Source organism: Ranitomeya imitator, chromosome 2, assembly GCF_032444005.1.
Source record: "Ranitomeya imitator isolate aRanImi1 chromosome 2, aRanImi1.pri, whole genome shotgun sequence".
In the NCBI taxonomy this organism is placed as follows: Eukaryota; Metazoa; Chordata; class Amphibia; order Anura; family Dendrobatidae; genus Ranitomeya; species Ranitomeya imitator.
In genome coordinates, this window is record NC_091283.1 from 614,405,199 (window position 1) to 614,421,790 (window position 16,592).

At 39.0% G+C, this 16,592-nt stretch overlaps 1 protein-coding gene across 2 annotated transcripts in view; it reads right to left on the reverse strand.

The window, feature by feature from the left end:
- Positions 1–4,662: 4,662 nt before the first annotated feature.
- The window catches only part of CA10 (carbonic anhydrase 10), a 471,816-nt gene continuing 459,886 nt past the window's right edge, over positions 4,663–16,592 (reverse strand). The window contains exons 8-9 of one of the 2 annotated variants that reach the window (XM_069752500.1): positions 13,556–13,730; positions 4,663–4,976 (exon numbers count right to left, since the gene is read on the reverse strand). In XM_069752500.1, coding sequence (XP_069608601.1) covers positions 4,954–4,976; positions 13,556–13,730 — 198 coding nt within the window. In that variant the 3' untranslated portion in view covers positions 4,663–4,953. The remainder of the gene's footprint in view (positions 4,977–13,555; positions 13,731–16,592) is intronic. The other variant, XM_069752501.1, reaches the window with a different exon arrangement.

Genomic DNA, 16,592 nt, shown 5'->3' on the forward strand with positions numbered 1-16,592 from the left:
GCAATAAAGGTTTAAAATCTTGCAGAGCCTGAAAGATCCCTCTGCTCAAGAAGACACATGTGCAGGCCTGTCTGAAGTTTGCCTGTGAACACCTGGATGATTCTGTGAGTGATTGGGTGAAGGTGCTGTGGTCAGATGAGACAAAAATTGATCTCTTTGGCATTAACTCAACTCGCAGTATTGAACATCATCCACACTGTCAAGCATGGGGGTTGAAACATTATATTTTGGGGGTGTTTCTCTGCTAAGGGCACAGGACTACTTCATCGCAACAATGGCAGAATGGATGGAGCCATGTACCATAAAATTCTGAGTGCCAACCTCCTTCCCTGCACCAGGACATTAAAAATGAGTCGTGGCTGGGTCTTCCAGCAAGACAATGACCCAAAACATACAGCCAAGGCAACAAAGGAGTGGCTCAAAAAGAAGCACATTAATGTCATGGTGTGGCCTAGCTAGTCTCCAGACCATAATCCCACAGAAAACTTATGGAGGGAGTCGAAGTTCCGAGTTGGCAAGTGACAGCCTCGAAATCTTAATGATTTATAGATAATCTACAAAGAGGAGTGGACCAAAATTTCTCCTGACGTGCGCAAACTTCATAATCAACTACAAAAAACGTCTGACTGCTGTGCTTGCCAACAAGGGTTTTGCCACCAAGTATTAAGTCTTCTTTGCCAGAGGGATCAAATACTTATTTCTCACTGCCAAATGCAAATAAATGTATATAATTTATACAATTATACAATATGATTTTCTGTATTTCATTTTTGATATTCTATCTCTCAATGTTAAAATTAGCCTACCCTTAAAATCATAGACTGTTCATGTCTTTGTCAGTGGGCAAACTTACAAAATAAGCAGGGGATCAAATACTCATTTTCCCCAGTGTATGTATATATATATATATATATATATATATATATATATATATATATACTGTGGGTACAGAAAGTATTCAAACCCCTTTACATTTTTCACTCTTTGTTTCATTGCAGCCATTTGGTAAATTCAAAAATGTTCATTTTTTAGTTTAATTTCAGAATCAACATTTTTTATGTCATACCTGGAATACTATGCTGCAAAATACATTGATTTCAAACTAGATTTGTTATTTTGCACGGCTCAAAAAAGTAATATTCCTAATTAATTAATTCAAGACCATGTTGCAAAAATGAGTACACCCCAATGAAATTCTTAAGCTCAAAGCTACAATTTATACTACAAAATTCAAATTAACAGGAATTCAACCACAGATAATTCTTATTATTCATTAAAGAGGTGTCCAGCAGACAGTTGACTATAATAGAGGGTGTAGTGCAGTGCTCACTGTATGTGTTGGGGGACACTCGCTTGGCAATGGGATTAAGGCTCCCAGGATTGTTTTCTTGCTTAAACAGTCCATGCGGTTTATTAAGACTCAGCATAAACCACTGTAGGCCATGGTACACATCACAGACCTAACAGATAGTCCATAGAACTTCATAGTACACGGCTTTAAATCGCAGTCACTAAACATGCCGGACTTCACTTTGTCCAGTTACTGCGGGCGACCGCACGCCATGCCAATGTCTCTCACAACTTTACTCCATGCCACATGACATTAAATTGCAGTCTCTAAACAGGCTGGACCTCACTTCGTCCAGTTACCGTGGGTGACCGCACAGTTCATTCACTGACCCTCGTCAGTGCACACAGTCCCCCATACTCTGGGTTACCTTCTAGGAGCTCCACTCCACACACTGACTTCTTGTCAGTCCTATGTTCCTGGGGAATTTGCCTAACTGGGATTACTGTCTGGTACGATGACTTGCTCCACAGGCCACCCAACAGTTCCAGACCCTCGGAAGGTAGGTAGCTTCCCCAATGCAGTTAGCCATCACAGACTCTGCAGGTACATGGTGTCACCCTGTGCTCTTCAGGAATCTGGTCCCCTTGCAGGACCTTTCAACACACAGAGACATGTCCTCTTTCAGGACCTTACAACACAGCTCATGTGACCACACCACAGTCACAATATGTAGCTGAAACCACCCCCATAGGTGGGAGGTGTGTGTGGTTAGCCAGTCCCGCCTAGCTCTCCGGGTAACCCTGTAAGCCCCCTTTATAAACAAAAACAAGGCTCGTGGAACTACAGGTCCCAGAGCAACATTTCAGGCTTACAGTGCAGATGACCTCCTCTTCTGAGACACATACCGGCCATTTACAACAATGCCGGCCACTGTCTCACAAGTTTTACCTTAGCAAAGAAAGCCCTTCCTATATTATTTTGTCCGCAATGGCACCCCATGGGAGAGAAATGTCACAAGACCCGAGAAAGAAAATTATTTCTCCACCCAAAAAAGGTGAAGGCTACAAGAAGCAAAGCTTTACTCATAAGAAAGAATGCTGCTGCAAAAGTAATTAAAAAATGTAACAAAGATCCAACTACAACCATCTCACAGAGACATCTAGTCCAACCACGCAAGTTAACACGCAAACTGGAGTGTCCTCTGATGAAAAGTGTTGAAGAAAATCAACATGCAAGTTCACTGCAGCTAGCTAACGAAGTTGAAAGCCAAATAAGGATGAGTTTTTCTCGTGACACAATATGACGTACACTGCAAAGGAATAGCATGCATAGGTGTAATCCATGAATGAAGCCTTTCTTAAAGCCAATACACAGACAATCCATCTACAATTTTACAGGGCCCATGCTGAAAAATATGAAGACTATTGGAACTCTATACTCCAGAGTGATGACATAATTGATATTGATAATTTTTAGATGGCTTCAAAACTGTGTGGCATCTCAAAGGTGAGGAGTACAATCAAAAATGCATCTTCCGTACAGTGAAACATAGTGGTGGCAGTGTACTTAAGTAGGAATGCATGAGTGCTGCTGGTGTTGGGGAGCTACATTTCATTCATGGTATCATGAATTCACAGATGTACTGCTCTATATTGAAAGAGAAGATGCTACCATCACTCCGTGCCCTTAGTAGTCATGCACTTTCAAACATGACATTGATCCAAAACACAAATCTAAGGCCACTGTTGCATTTAGGGAGAGTCCTGTATTTCAGCTGGTTATTTGTGGGTTTTTCTTTGCATCCTGAACAATTTTCCTGGCAGTTGTGGATGACATTTTTGTTGGTCTACCTGACTGTGGTTTTGTTTCTACATAGCCCCTGATTTTCCATTTGTTAATCACAGTTTGAACGCTGCTGACTGGCATTATCGATTCCTTGGATATCTTTTTGTATCCCTTTCCTGTTTTATACAGTTCAACTACCTTTTCCCGTAGATCCGTTGACAATTTCTTTGCTTTCCCCATGACTCACAATCTAGAAACATCAGTGGCTGGATGAAAGATGCAAGAGTCTGTCTGGGTCCCAGAAAGTCACTCAGCTTTTATGCAGACACACTGGTTACAAGCAAACAGGTGACAGGTGAGGATGTTACCTTTAGTAGCCATTCAAACCCATTTGTGTCCACTTCTGTGCATGTTATCAGGCCAAAATCACCAGGGTATGTGAACTTTTAATCAGGGTCATTTGGATATTTTGGGTTGTCATGATTTAAAAAAAGAGAAAACACAGTAGTTTGACAATAAATGGCTTCGCCCAACCACTAACCATGAGTGGAGAAAAAGTGTTGGTGTTATCATTCATATTCTCTGAAAAAAGGGCAAGAACGCAAAAATTCTGCCGGGGTATGTAAACTTTTGAGCCCAACTGTATATATACTGTACATAGAAGATATATATTTATATAGTACATATAGATATATATCTGAATTGTAATATTCTGCACAATATAGTAGTATTATATGAATGAAGATTATTACTGTACTTTTATGATGTCTCTGGGTAAAATCACCCAGCCCAATTGCGTGCAGCGTGGGATTTCCTTTTACAGTCTACACTCTCCAAGCTCAGTAAAATAAGAGTTGTTAGCTTTGTTTTTATATATAGGAGATTGTTGGTGCTTCAGGCATTTATGTGACATAAAACCATTTTTATAATTTATACAATATTTTATTAACATTTACTGAGATGCTGACAGTAACCAAACACAATTAATGAGTAGTCTTAGAAAAAGTAAAGATCAATTTTACTCAAATGAAATGAAAAGAAAAAGGAACAGGGACCTAGACTGGAAATTTGAATTCATTGTGCAGTTTAAACTGAAGCTTTGTTCAATTGAATAAATTAGATATGAAGTTTGGGAAGATGGGTGAACTGGTAGAGGAGACAGTCGTAAAAATATAAAGAATGTCTATAAAGGTAGCATAAAATAATAATAAAAAGATGATGTAACACTTACAGAATCAACAGAAAGAAAGAAACTTTCAGCTGAATAACAAAATCTGTTTTTGTTTTGGGAACTATTGGAGAAGAAATAATTTAATGTATTTATACTCTTTAATAATATATATTTATATATTATACATATATCGCTCAACATCTTGATTCATTATGGAATAAACAGAACGACAGCAGCCTTGAAATTTTTTTTTTTTCTTTCATGTTCTTCTTTGCTTGGATTTTCCAGTATGCATGTATGATAAAGCAGTACAAAGGGACTCCCAATAGTCATGGAATGGGCTCATGGATCCACTCTGAAATTGTTCAAAGCAACTTTATAGAAAGAAAGCCGTATATATACAAAGGCCAACAAGTCTTCCACTGTGTAGCTTGTCAATTCACAGATACTGTACTAGATGTGTCTCATTTTTCGAGACAAGGTTATGGGCGTTTTGTTCGTTTGTTACATTGTTCTCATTTTATTTCTTCTTCTTTTTTTTTTCTGTTTTTCTGTTTTTTTTTTTTTGTCCTGCCATACTTTCACACATGATGAATACAGTTAATGAAGTATAAGTCCAAGAAAGTGAATGGGGCTTTGAGCGAGTTATGTTTGTCCTGGGCAGCAGGCTTTCTACCTACAATCCTTGGGACATTGACTATTTTCTTCACTTGAGAAGCCATTCATTCACTAGAAGAAAAATAAAACACAATATATTAAAAAACAGCAAAATGATATCAATTCATTGATCTAGTTTATATTATATAGTGTTTTTTAAAATGTCATTGCTATTTCCAGCCTTTCTATACGGAATAAAATTCTGGAAAGTCTTGTCTGTATTTGGTCCAGCTTTAATATATATATATATATATATATATATATATATATAGATAGATAGATAGATAGATAGATAGATATACACATATATATATATATAGATATCTCTCTCTATATATATAGATATCTATATATATATATACTGTATCTATATATCTATCTATATATATATATATATATATATATATATAGAGAGAGAGAGAGAGAGATCTATATATATATATATATATATATATATATATATATATAGCCCAGAGGCAAAAACTCTGCTGAGATTTTCTAAGAAAACTATGGAATTTTCTATTTCATTTCCGCGTAAACTAACATCTGGTTGCTGCCATGAGCTAAATCCTACGGTACGGACTGAACATGCACAAATATCTACAGGAGTTTTTATGTCGGGAACATTTTTAAACTTTGAAGAAGACAAAGAAATGAATCCCTCAGTTGATAGTTTCAAGGGTAGAGCGGTAAATATTTTTTTTTCCTTCTACTGGCTTTTTGTACACAAAACCAAATACAGTTGTACTTACCCACTGCACCACTCCAGCATCACTACTGAAGCCTGGAGGCAGCAGTGGAGAATTGATATTACACTTACATCATGTGACTACTACAGCCAATCAAGAGGCTCACTTGTGATGCCGATGCATCAGACCAATGAGCCTAGTGATTGGCTGACGGGACCATATGATGTTGATATGATGTCAGCGTTGCGGTCATATCAGTAAAGACCAGGGGCGAGCGTTGACACTGGGGCTGCAGTTCGTAGGTACAGCCGAAGTTGTTATTTTTATGTAGAAAAAGCCAGTGAATAAGAAAAAAAATAAGACAACCCCTTTAAAAATTAGACTGATCACTCATCGCACTTAATTCCAGAGACTTTATGACATGATAAAATACCATAATGTTACATATTAATATCGTAATAAAGGAAGTTATGTCTTTATCTATCTACAAAGATAGATCTATATCTATCTACTTTCTTCACCTTTTGACTTCTATGTTATCATTTCACTGCATGTCTAAGGTCTGGCTCCACTACTCTTACGTAAATGTGCTATCCGTAGGATAAGTCATTAATATCAGATCGGTGGAGTTCAGACACCCGGCACCAGCACCGATCAGCTGTTATCATTGCTGGTGGAACAGAGCTGTTCAGCTCACCCCACTAATATCTGGCCTTTATCAGCAGTGAGAACACCGTGCCAGGTGTCGGATGCCCACTGATCTGCCGATCTGGTACCTATCCTAAAGACAGGTCATCAATTCAAAAGTAGTTGAGCAACCCTAAAATGTATTTCTCCTGCAGGAGTTTACTGATGTTCTGTTTTTTGCTATGTGAGGCTTTCACATATTATTGACTACTGGAAAATAGATTTTTCAAAGATGACAACTGATGAATCTAATGCAAAATGTGCGTAGGGGCAATGGGCAGTGTCATTTGTTGTACTGGTGAAATTACTATGGCGTTTGCTGGTGGGTATGGTATAATGTACAACTGCACCTTAATAGTTTTGAGAGGTTTCTTATGTTTATCTATTGCTATTTATATTTCGTTGTCATTTGGATTTTTTGTGGGGTCATTTAATGAATTAAGTTTTTATCTTGATTACTTTTGTTATCTTTTTATGCAATATGTCTATGGTTCCCTGGTCATATTTGTCACTTTGTGCAGTTTTAATACTTTCCCGTGCTCCTCTTCTCATTTTTTGACTGTCATTATGTTTGTTATTTGTTATAGTCCTTTGCCATAATGTGCTTTACCATTGACCACACTGCCTCTTTTGCAGGTTTTATTGGATGTTTTTCTATATATATTTTTGTCTTAAAGAGGTATTCCCATCTCCATGGTCCTATGCCAATATGTAGTAGGTGTAATCATAATAATAATAGCAAATACCTCCAATTAAAAATGTACTATAGTTTTTCTGATTCGCTATGTCTCTTTCCTCATGTGCAGGTATTGCAGGACCTTGAGTATCCATGGTTAAGACCATGATAAAGTGACAGTTAGTTAGCTAGTCAGTGGACTTAACCATGGATACCTAAGGTCCTGCAATGCCTGCACATGAGGAAAAAGACATAACCAATCAGAAAAACTATACTACATTTTCTAATTGGAGGTATTTGTTAACAATATTATTTTTATTATTATTATCATTATCAAACTTGCTACATATTGGAATCGGATTTTGGAGATGTGAATGTCCCTTTAAGCTTTTGTGTATTGTAATTAATATTATATTTATTTATGACTGTCTTTTGGGTTATTTTTCATAGTTTTATGGAGTTGTTTATATGTTTAAAAAAACTTAGGAGTCCATTGTTACTACAATCTATATAACCAATGAAATTTGAATGAGTAATTGTTAAATAATGATACATTGAGTTAAGATCATCAGAATAGATGATATTATTATAGAAGATCATATTACCTCAAGGCTGGGTAACAATTACATAAATTAGTTGTTGGGTTTATATGGGTTATAATTCTATTGACCTCAGTGAAAGAGGCTTTAGTTAAAAACTTTATTTTTAGTAATGTATCCTGAGTATAAAAGATGTGTATTTGGAAATACTGTATGCTCAATAAAGACGATTGTAATTGATTATCGATTGTTTTCGATACGTATATTGTGTCAAGAGGCATCCGCCCACAAGTTCTTTACTCATATTGTCAGTAGGGATCACTGAATGATGAAAGAAGGAAATGAGTTATCAATTTATTTATCGGAATGTGGAAATCTCTCACATTATTTGGGAACATGCTTTCTTTCAGAACAATGAAATAATGTACTATCATTTCTACCATACTTCTTATGTAGTGTTTCTGTGGAAACCAAGATCAGACCGTTTATAATGAAAACTGTCATTTAACAGCATAACCTTATAATGCATAATGCTAGAAACATAAACCCACATGTATAACAATATTATATAAATTCCCAATAGTTTGGCTTTCATATCTGGAAAATGAGACTATGATACAAAAAATATAAATAATGCACCTCCATTATGTTCTATTCTAAAGCCTTTGGGAATTACATTTGCTGAGCCCCCCAGTAATATCTGCTGAGAACCTAACACATTATATCAATAGCTCTTTGCAATAATAAAAGAAAGCAAAACATCATAATACGATAAGAATAGAATACAATCAGACCCATTTGCAACAAGAAACCATAACACAAAACAGAATCCCTTAATACTGCACGAATGAAAAGAAATGTGGGTCATCGAGAGCCTTATAATGAATGTCTTCATCATCATTATTGACACAAATTCATTTATTATTCCATTATCTGTAATTTTAAATCCCCTGAAAACCATCAAAACTATATGGATGTAAGAAACTACACATAAAGAGGATTCAGCTGGCTTTTGGATTTGAAGATCACTTGAAATTGTAATACTCTTCCGTTTACCAGGTCTTTGTGTAATCTATTGAAAGTCAGGAGTCTCAGGACTCTGTAATGTGGGAACTTCTAATAGGAAAACTATGCTAACAAAACAATATTTAACACAGATTTATCATCCATAGTTTTCTATCATTTGATTCAATATTTTCTTGTACACTATTATTGAAATTGAGCCAGGTTTCATCTGAAAAGTTCATACATCGGGAAATTTTTACACAGTGGATCTTGAAACAAATCTGAGGCAAATCCATGACGATTCCTCAGCAAAATTCTGTATACAGTCATGGCAGAAAGTGTTGGCACCCTTGAAATTGTTCCAGTATGTGAAGTATTTGTCCCAGAACATTATTGCAATTACACATGTTTTATTATGCACGTGTTTATTTTCTTTGTGTGCATTGGAACAACACAAAAAAAAGATAAAAAAGGCAAATTGGACAAAATTTCACAAAAAATCCCCAAAATGGGCAGGACAAAATTGTTGGCACCTTTCTAAAATTGTGGGTAAACTACTTTCTTTCAAGCATGTGATGCTCGTTTAACATCAACTGTGGAAAGTAACAGGTGCAATATGAAAACAGATAAAAAGGGGAGGCTAAATCTTTACATTGTGGGTCTGTGTGTGCCACACTTTTGAGAACAGAAAGACTAGAAGAGAACTGTCTTAGGAATTGAGAACCAAAATTGTTGAACAATATTAACAATCTCAAGGTTACAAGTCCATCTCCAGAGATCTTGATGTTCCTTTGTCCACAGTGTGCAGCATATTTACAACCTATTTACAACCTATGGCACTGTGGCTAATCTTCCTGGGCGTGGATGGCAGAGAAAAACTGATGAAAGGTTGTAACGCAGGATAGTCCAGATGGTGGATAAGCAGCGCCAATCAAGTTCTAAAGAAAATCAAGCTGTCCTGCAGGCTCAGAGTGCATCAATGTCAGCATGAACTATCCGTCGACATTTGAACAAAATTAAACACTATAGCAGGAGACCAAGAAGGACCCTCAACTGACACAGAGACATAAAAATGCTAGACTGCAGTTTGCCAAAATGTACGTGACTAAGCCAAAATCCTTCACGGAAAGCATCTTGAGGACAAATGAGAACCAAGATAAAGCTTTTTGTTAAAGCATATCATTTACTGTTTATCAAAAACAGAATAAGGCCAACAAAGAACAGAACCTACAGTCAAATATGGTGAAGGGTCAAATATGTTTTGGAGTTGTTTTGCTGCCTCTGGCATTGGGTGCCTTCACTGTTTGCAAGATATCATGAAATCTGAAGATTACCAAAGGATTTTGGGTTGCAATGTAATGCCCAGCATCAGAAAGCTGGGTTTGCTTCCTCGGTCATGGGTCTTCCAGACTGACAATGACCCCTAACATACTTCAAAAAGCACCCAAAAATGGATGGAAACAAAGCGCTGGGAAGTTCTGAAGTGGCCAGCAATGAGTCAATCTAAATCCCTTTGAACACCTGTGGAGAGATCTTAAAATTGTTGTCGGGATAAGCCATCCTTCAAATATGAGACCTGAAGAGTGGTCCAAACTTCCAATTGAGAGGTGTAAGAAGCTTGTTGATGGTTATAGGCACAGGAAGTGATTGATTGCAGTGATTTATTTCCCTTTGTAGTGTATGCTCTTCTTGGATAGACCAATATGAAAGAGCCACTTACAGGTCATTATGGCGAATGGGGTAATTGTTTTGAAAAGCCTACCTGTGCTTTCAAATACTGTAGAAAAGCATGATCTTGCTTTACTCATTCCTAGAACATGTTTCAACGTATTTTGGAGAGCATACCACACTAAAATGTTTAGCAATTGGCCCGATTCTTATGCCCCGAAGCTTGCCATCATCTTTTTTTTTATAGGAAATACCTCTTCATCTTCATTTTACCAGTTTCCCTCACTTCCCAGCATGCATTGCTCCTGGCACACAGGAGACCAGGAGCAGAGAGAAATACAGTGGGGGAAATAAGTATTTGATCCCTTGCTGATTTTGTAAGTTTGCTCACTGACAAATTCACAAACAGTCTAAAATTAAGGGTATGTTAATTTTAACATTGAGAGATAGAATATAAAAAATAAAATCCAGGAAATCACATTGTATAAATTATATAAATTTATTTGTATTTTGCAGTAAGAAATAAGTATTTGATCCCTGTGGCAAACAAGACTTAATACTTGGTGGTAAAACCCTTCTTGGCAAGTACAGCAGTCAGACGTTTTTTGTAGTTGATGATGAGGTTTTCACACATGTCAGGAGGAATTTTGGTCCACTCCTCTTTGCAGATCATCCCTAAATCATTAAGGTTTTGAAGCTGTCGCTTGACAACTCTCATCTTCATCTCCCTCCATAAGTTTTCTATGGGATTAAGGTCTGGAGGCTGGCTAGGCCACTCCATGACCTTAATGTGCTTATTTTTGAGCCACTCCTTTGTTGCCTTGGCTGTATGTTTTGGCTCATTGTCTTGCTGGAAGACCCAGACACGACCCATTCTTAATGTCCTGGCGGAGGGAAGGAGGTTGTCACTCAGGATTTTACCGTATATGTCTCCATCCATTCTCCCATTGATGCGATGAAGTAGTCCTGTGCCCTTAGCAGAGAAAACCCCCCAAAATATAATGTTTCCACCTCCATGCTTGACAGTGGGGAAATGTCAAATAGATCAATTTTTGTCTTATCTGACCAAAGCACCTTCTCCCAATCACTCACAGAATCATCCAGGTGTTCATTGGCAAACTTCAGATGGGCCTGCACATGTGCCTTCTTGAGCAGGGGGACCTTTATGGATGGCGTAATGTGTTACAAATGGTTTTCTTGGCGACTGTGGTCCCAGGTGCCTTGAGATCATTAACAAGTTCCCTTGTGTAGTTTTAGGCTGATCTCTCACCTTCCTCATGATCAAGGATACCCTACGAGGTGAGATTTTGCATGGCACCCTAGATCGATGTCGATTGACAGTCATTTTGTATTTCTTCCATTTTCTTACTATTGCACCAACAGTTGTCTCCTTCTCACCCAGCGTCTTACTTATGATTTTGTAGCCCATTCCAGCTTTGTGCAGGTCTATGATCCTGTCCCTGACATCCTTAGAAAGCTCTTTGGTCTTGCCCATGTTGTAGAGGTTAGAATCTGACTGATTTATTGAGTCTGTGGACAGGAGTCTTTTATAAAGGTGACTATGTAAGACAGCTGTCTTTAATGCAGGTAGCTAGTTGATTAGGAGCGTCTAACTGGTCTGTAGGAGCCAGAACTCTTAATGGTTGGTAGGGGATAAAATACTTATTTGTCACTGCAAAATGCAAACAAATTTATAGAATTTATACAGTGTGATTTTCTGGATTTTATTTTTTATATTCTGCCTCTCAATGTTAATATTAACCTATCCTTAAAATTATAGACTGTTCATGTCTTTGTCAGTGGGCAAACTTGCAAAATCAGCAAGGGATCAAATACTTATTTCCCCTTCTGTAGATACTTGATGGATGGTACTTTAGAGTGATTTTAGAGGGGGAAAACAACATAATTGTTGAAATAAAGTGATTTTAGCTTTGTTTATGTAGCAATTTATCTATTGAATAAGATCAAGTTACATGAAATTAAAATGACATTTTAGGATCACTGGGTAGAAAAAAATTAAATTCACTGGTTGAAAGACATTGCTTGTACTATATGAAAGTTATAGGTGAGAGATCTTACCGATGTTCGGTTCTTACCCATCCTCTTGCTGGAAACAGAACAAATAGTGAATAAACCTCGGTTTTTGTGTAATGCTGCTACATGGTTAAATACAATTTGGCAGAAGTAACAGAAATAACTTGGCAGGTTCAGCTCACCATAGACATTCCATTTTAGTTGGTTGATCCCATTGACTTTGATAAAATTTACTTTAATCAAAGTGATCTTGAACATCAGCCCTGTGATGTCTGTTATATAGAAATACAAGGATCTCACAAAACAGGATGGAGTTTTCCTTGTTGATCCTTTGCCTTAACAGTAGAGGGTATAATACCTAGTTATGTCCTATGTCCAACATCAAATGTCTGTGGTTAGTAATAGTCATGTGGTGAGCTAAAGCTTCTGGAAATCACAAAATATAGAAAACTAAACTTTATATACCACAGGGATAAACCTTTATGAAGGGCACAACACACAAAGAGACCCATTTATCAAAGATTGGGAAAGACTCTGAGATTCGTTCTGTATTTAGTTACAGTACTTTCTGTTCTTCAGTAAATATCTTCCATCTGTGAAATATCGTATTTTTCAGATTATAAGATGCATTTCCCCCTCCCAATTTGGGAGGAAAATGGGGGTAAGTCTCATAAACCAAAGGTAGCTTACCGGGGGGGGGTAGCTGTGGTGGAGCGGGGTCACAGAAGGCAAGGTCGCTGCTTCAGTAGGCCGACAGCAGCAGGAGTGGGGCAATGCTGCAGGCTCTGGGCTGAGATAAGGGGGTGTCCCGACGGCGTGAGGCTACGGACCCTGGGCTCTCAAAAGATGTTGGCGGTGAGAGAAATCCTCTTCCTGTTGATTTCCCTGTGATCGACTCTGGGAATATGGACGTCGAAGGTGGCGCATGAGGAGATGTAGATCTCACTCCGGTGGCCATTTTCCCTGAGCTCACAGCAGGAAAATCAAGCGGAAGGTGAATTCGCTCACCACTGTCATCTTGTGAGAGCCTAGAGCCCGTAGACTTGCACCTCTGGGACATCCCCTCCTTCCAAGCCGGGGCTCCAGCATCACCACAACCCTGCCGCTAACCTCCTGAAGCAGCAACCGTGCATCCTGCGACCCTGCTCCACCTAATTTTGCCTAATTTCCTCCCCAAAATTTGTGGTGCGTCATATGGTTTTGTGTATCTTATAGTCTGCAAAATATGGTATGTACTTTCCTGGCCATGCTACAAAACAAAGAACTGGACATTATGTATGTTTGTTACCATCATCTATTCTTTTTGTATACAGAATATTGCTAATACAATACACCAAGGTAAAAGGGTCTTACCTTTATATTGTAGCTTCTGGGCCCTGTTGTTTGGACAGTCTTTCCCTTGTAAACTGAAATTAATATTAGTTCTGATGCAGCGGTTGTTCAGGGGTTGAACTGGTCTGAAGTTATCACTCATGCTTGAAAATATCTGGGATGGCTGGTTTTGGCTTAGTAGTCTTAAAGAATGCATCTTAAAGAAAAAAAAATATGATGTATTTAGTTTTGCATAATGAACTCTTTAGATATCTATATTAAATGTGATTTTACCTATTAAAAGTGTAAGATATAAGTAATGGTATAAAAACACCGTAAACAAAGTTTACGTATACATTGATTGTATGGTAACCGTTTATGATGGTCTGTTAAACTAAAGGTTTAATTACTCGAACAGATAATGAATGATGCGATCATAACTCATGACTGGTAAATGATGTCAGACAAGTGTTTATATAGGCTGAGAATCCTGAATTGGTGAATAATGCTCATTATGTTGTAACATTGTGCACTGTGTTCACACAGATACTCTGAAGTGTAAGTGTGTTCAACATTCAAATCCCATAAGTGATGCTATTTATTTTGTTACATGAATTCTTAAACTATTGAACAAACTTTCCCATTGATGTCGTGCAAAGAAAATGTATTTAAAATAGTGATAAAATGTTTGTTTGCAACACTGCCGATGGGGCCCCTGCATGGTGTCCCCTTCCCCCTCCATGCAGGGATGCCCCAACCCTGCTGCGTTTTCTCCCGGCGTGTCCCTCCTGCTACTTCCTGCTTTCAGTGTGTGCGCTGCAGTCTTGCGGCGTGCCCACGCTTTTCCGTTCTTAGAGGGGCAGTGCGCGCATTATGCTAAATGCTCTCAGCCTATTGTTGAGAGGCATTTAGCATAAGTAGTACATCTGCCTGATGGCTTCAAGCAAATAGCTGGGAGGCATCTTGCATGGAAGACTCCCGCTCCCCTAAGGAGTCACCAAGGAACATAGCGAATCATTAGTTAGTAAGGTGTATTGCTAATGAGTTGTGAGGTCCCCTGGTTCCGGTGTGGCCAGAGCCTGAACATTATCCCCTGGTCATGGTGTAGCCAGTCCTATGTCCGTAGTTCCCTGGTCCCGGAGCGGCCAGTGCCTGAACCTTGTCCCCTGATCCCGAAACGGCCAGCACCTGAACCCTGCCCTCTGGTCCAGGAGGAGCTAGTCCTGAACCTCATCCCCTGGTCCTAGAGCGGCCAGTGCCTGAACCCTGCACACTGGTCCCGGAGCAGGGAGTGCCTCAACAATGTCCCCTGGCCCTGGAGCGATCAGTCCTGTTCCCGAAGTTCCCTGGTCCCAGTGCGGCAAATGCATAAACACTATTTCTTGGTCCATGAGTGGCCTGAGCCTGACCCTGAATCCTAGACCAGCATGTCTGAACTAAGTCATAAAGTAGTGTCAGCGTACCTGGCCCCTGGGGTCTGCAGCAGCAGTACCGGGTTCTGCCAAGGAATGGTACCTGGTGGTTACCTGCCGCACAAGCCTGATCTCACCACTAGGTAGTCGCTTAGTTACACCCCTTCCTGGGTAGGCCTGGTCCTGTAGCACAGTGGGTCCACAAATCCACAATTGAGCGTTACAGTCTGCTCGGCGCTGCCATGACTGCAGCATCGTTAATCAATTTCACAGTTTTGTATGAACATTTGCAATAATAACGAATATGTAGTCACTTCAATTGTTACTGAACAATTTCATTGGAATGCATAAAACCAACCACATACCTATTTAGGATTTGAGTTTTGACTCTTATGCCGGTCAAATAGCTATAACAAATGAACAATCTCCATTTACAATATACAATTTTACAGTACACAATTTTTGAAAACTATACCAGTGTTTTTGGACCATGGTTAAATCACTGATCCGAACCATATTACACAATTATCGTGACCGATGGGTCATTAGCGTTAAAATCTGACAGATAATTGGCCAATGTAAGGCTGGTTTCACATTTGCGGACGAGGGCTTTGTGGAGGGCTGCGTAGTTCCTCTGTAAAGCCATGCCCCTCTTCCTTCAGATCCGCCTACGTCGGTATGCATCCTGCGTACCCTATGTTTAACATTGGGTACGCAGGCCATACAGATGTATGTGGATGCCTCAGCATGCATCGTCTTGACACTGTGCTGACCTGCGTCAAACGCAACATGTTAGGATTTTGTTGACTTCAGCGCAGCTTTAAAATGACGCATGCAGAGGCATCCGCATACATCTGCATGGTATGCGTACCCAATGTTAAAGATAGGGTACGCATGACGCATACCGACGTAGGCGGAGCTGAAGGAAGAGGCACGGCAGTGGGTGGGGCTTCATGGAGCAAGAAGGCTTTCGTCCGCAGCCCTGCCAAACGCTAGTGTGAAATTAGCCTAAATGAGCCATAAATCTAGTCCTGTCCTCTAGTCCTCTACTGGATTGTTTACAGGAGCGTAAGGAGGCATTTATGTGTAACCTGTCAAAGACCTGTGTGCCTCTAACTTTGTGTGTATCAGTCATAAGTCTCATGAAGGAAAATGTGACTTTATGACCACATTTAACAACATTTCTTAATTCGGTTCTGTGTTAAAAGTGAAATTTTAATCTTGGCAGTAAAGCTTTTTCATATGGATGGATACAAGTATACAAGGAATTCAAATCATACAGAGGGTTTTCCAGTCTATCAAAGTTATTGATTGAGTGGCCATTGTTGATGTGTTGAGGTCACAACCAGGAAGCGTAGACCAGCAAGGGCAGGGAAAGCACCATAACAGAGGTGGATTAGTAAGAGTAGGTTTCATTTATTTTACTGTTAAGCGGTCTGAGCCCTTTTACATCTAATTTTGTTCTGTTGGAAAACTTCTTTACAGTTTGGGAACAAATACGGTATATTGAACAAAATAAGGGATTTTTAAATAGGTTGTCCACTTTGACACAACTCTTTGACAGGTTGTTGGCCATGTGGTGTCCTTCTTCTCAAACTCTAAATAATCATCTGTAGTCAGTGGTGGAACCCAGCAGCAAAAATGTTTCTCTTCCTAATAGCACATCT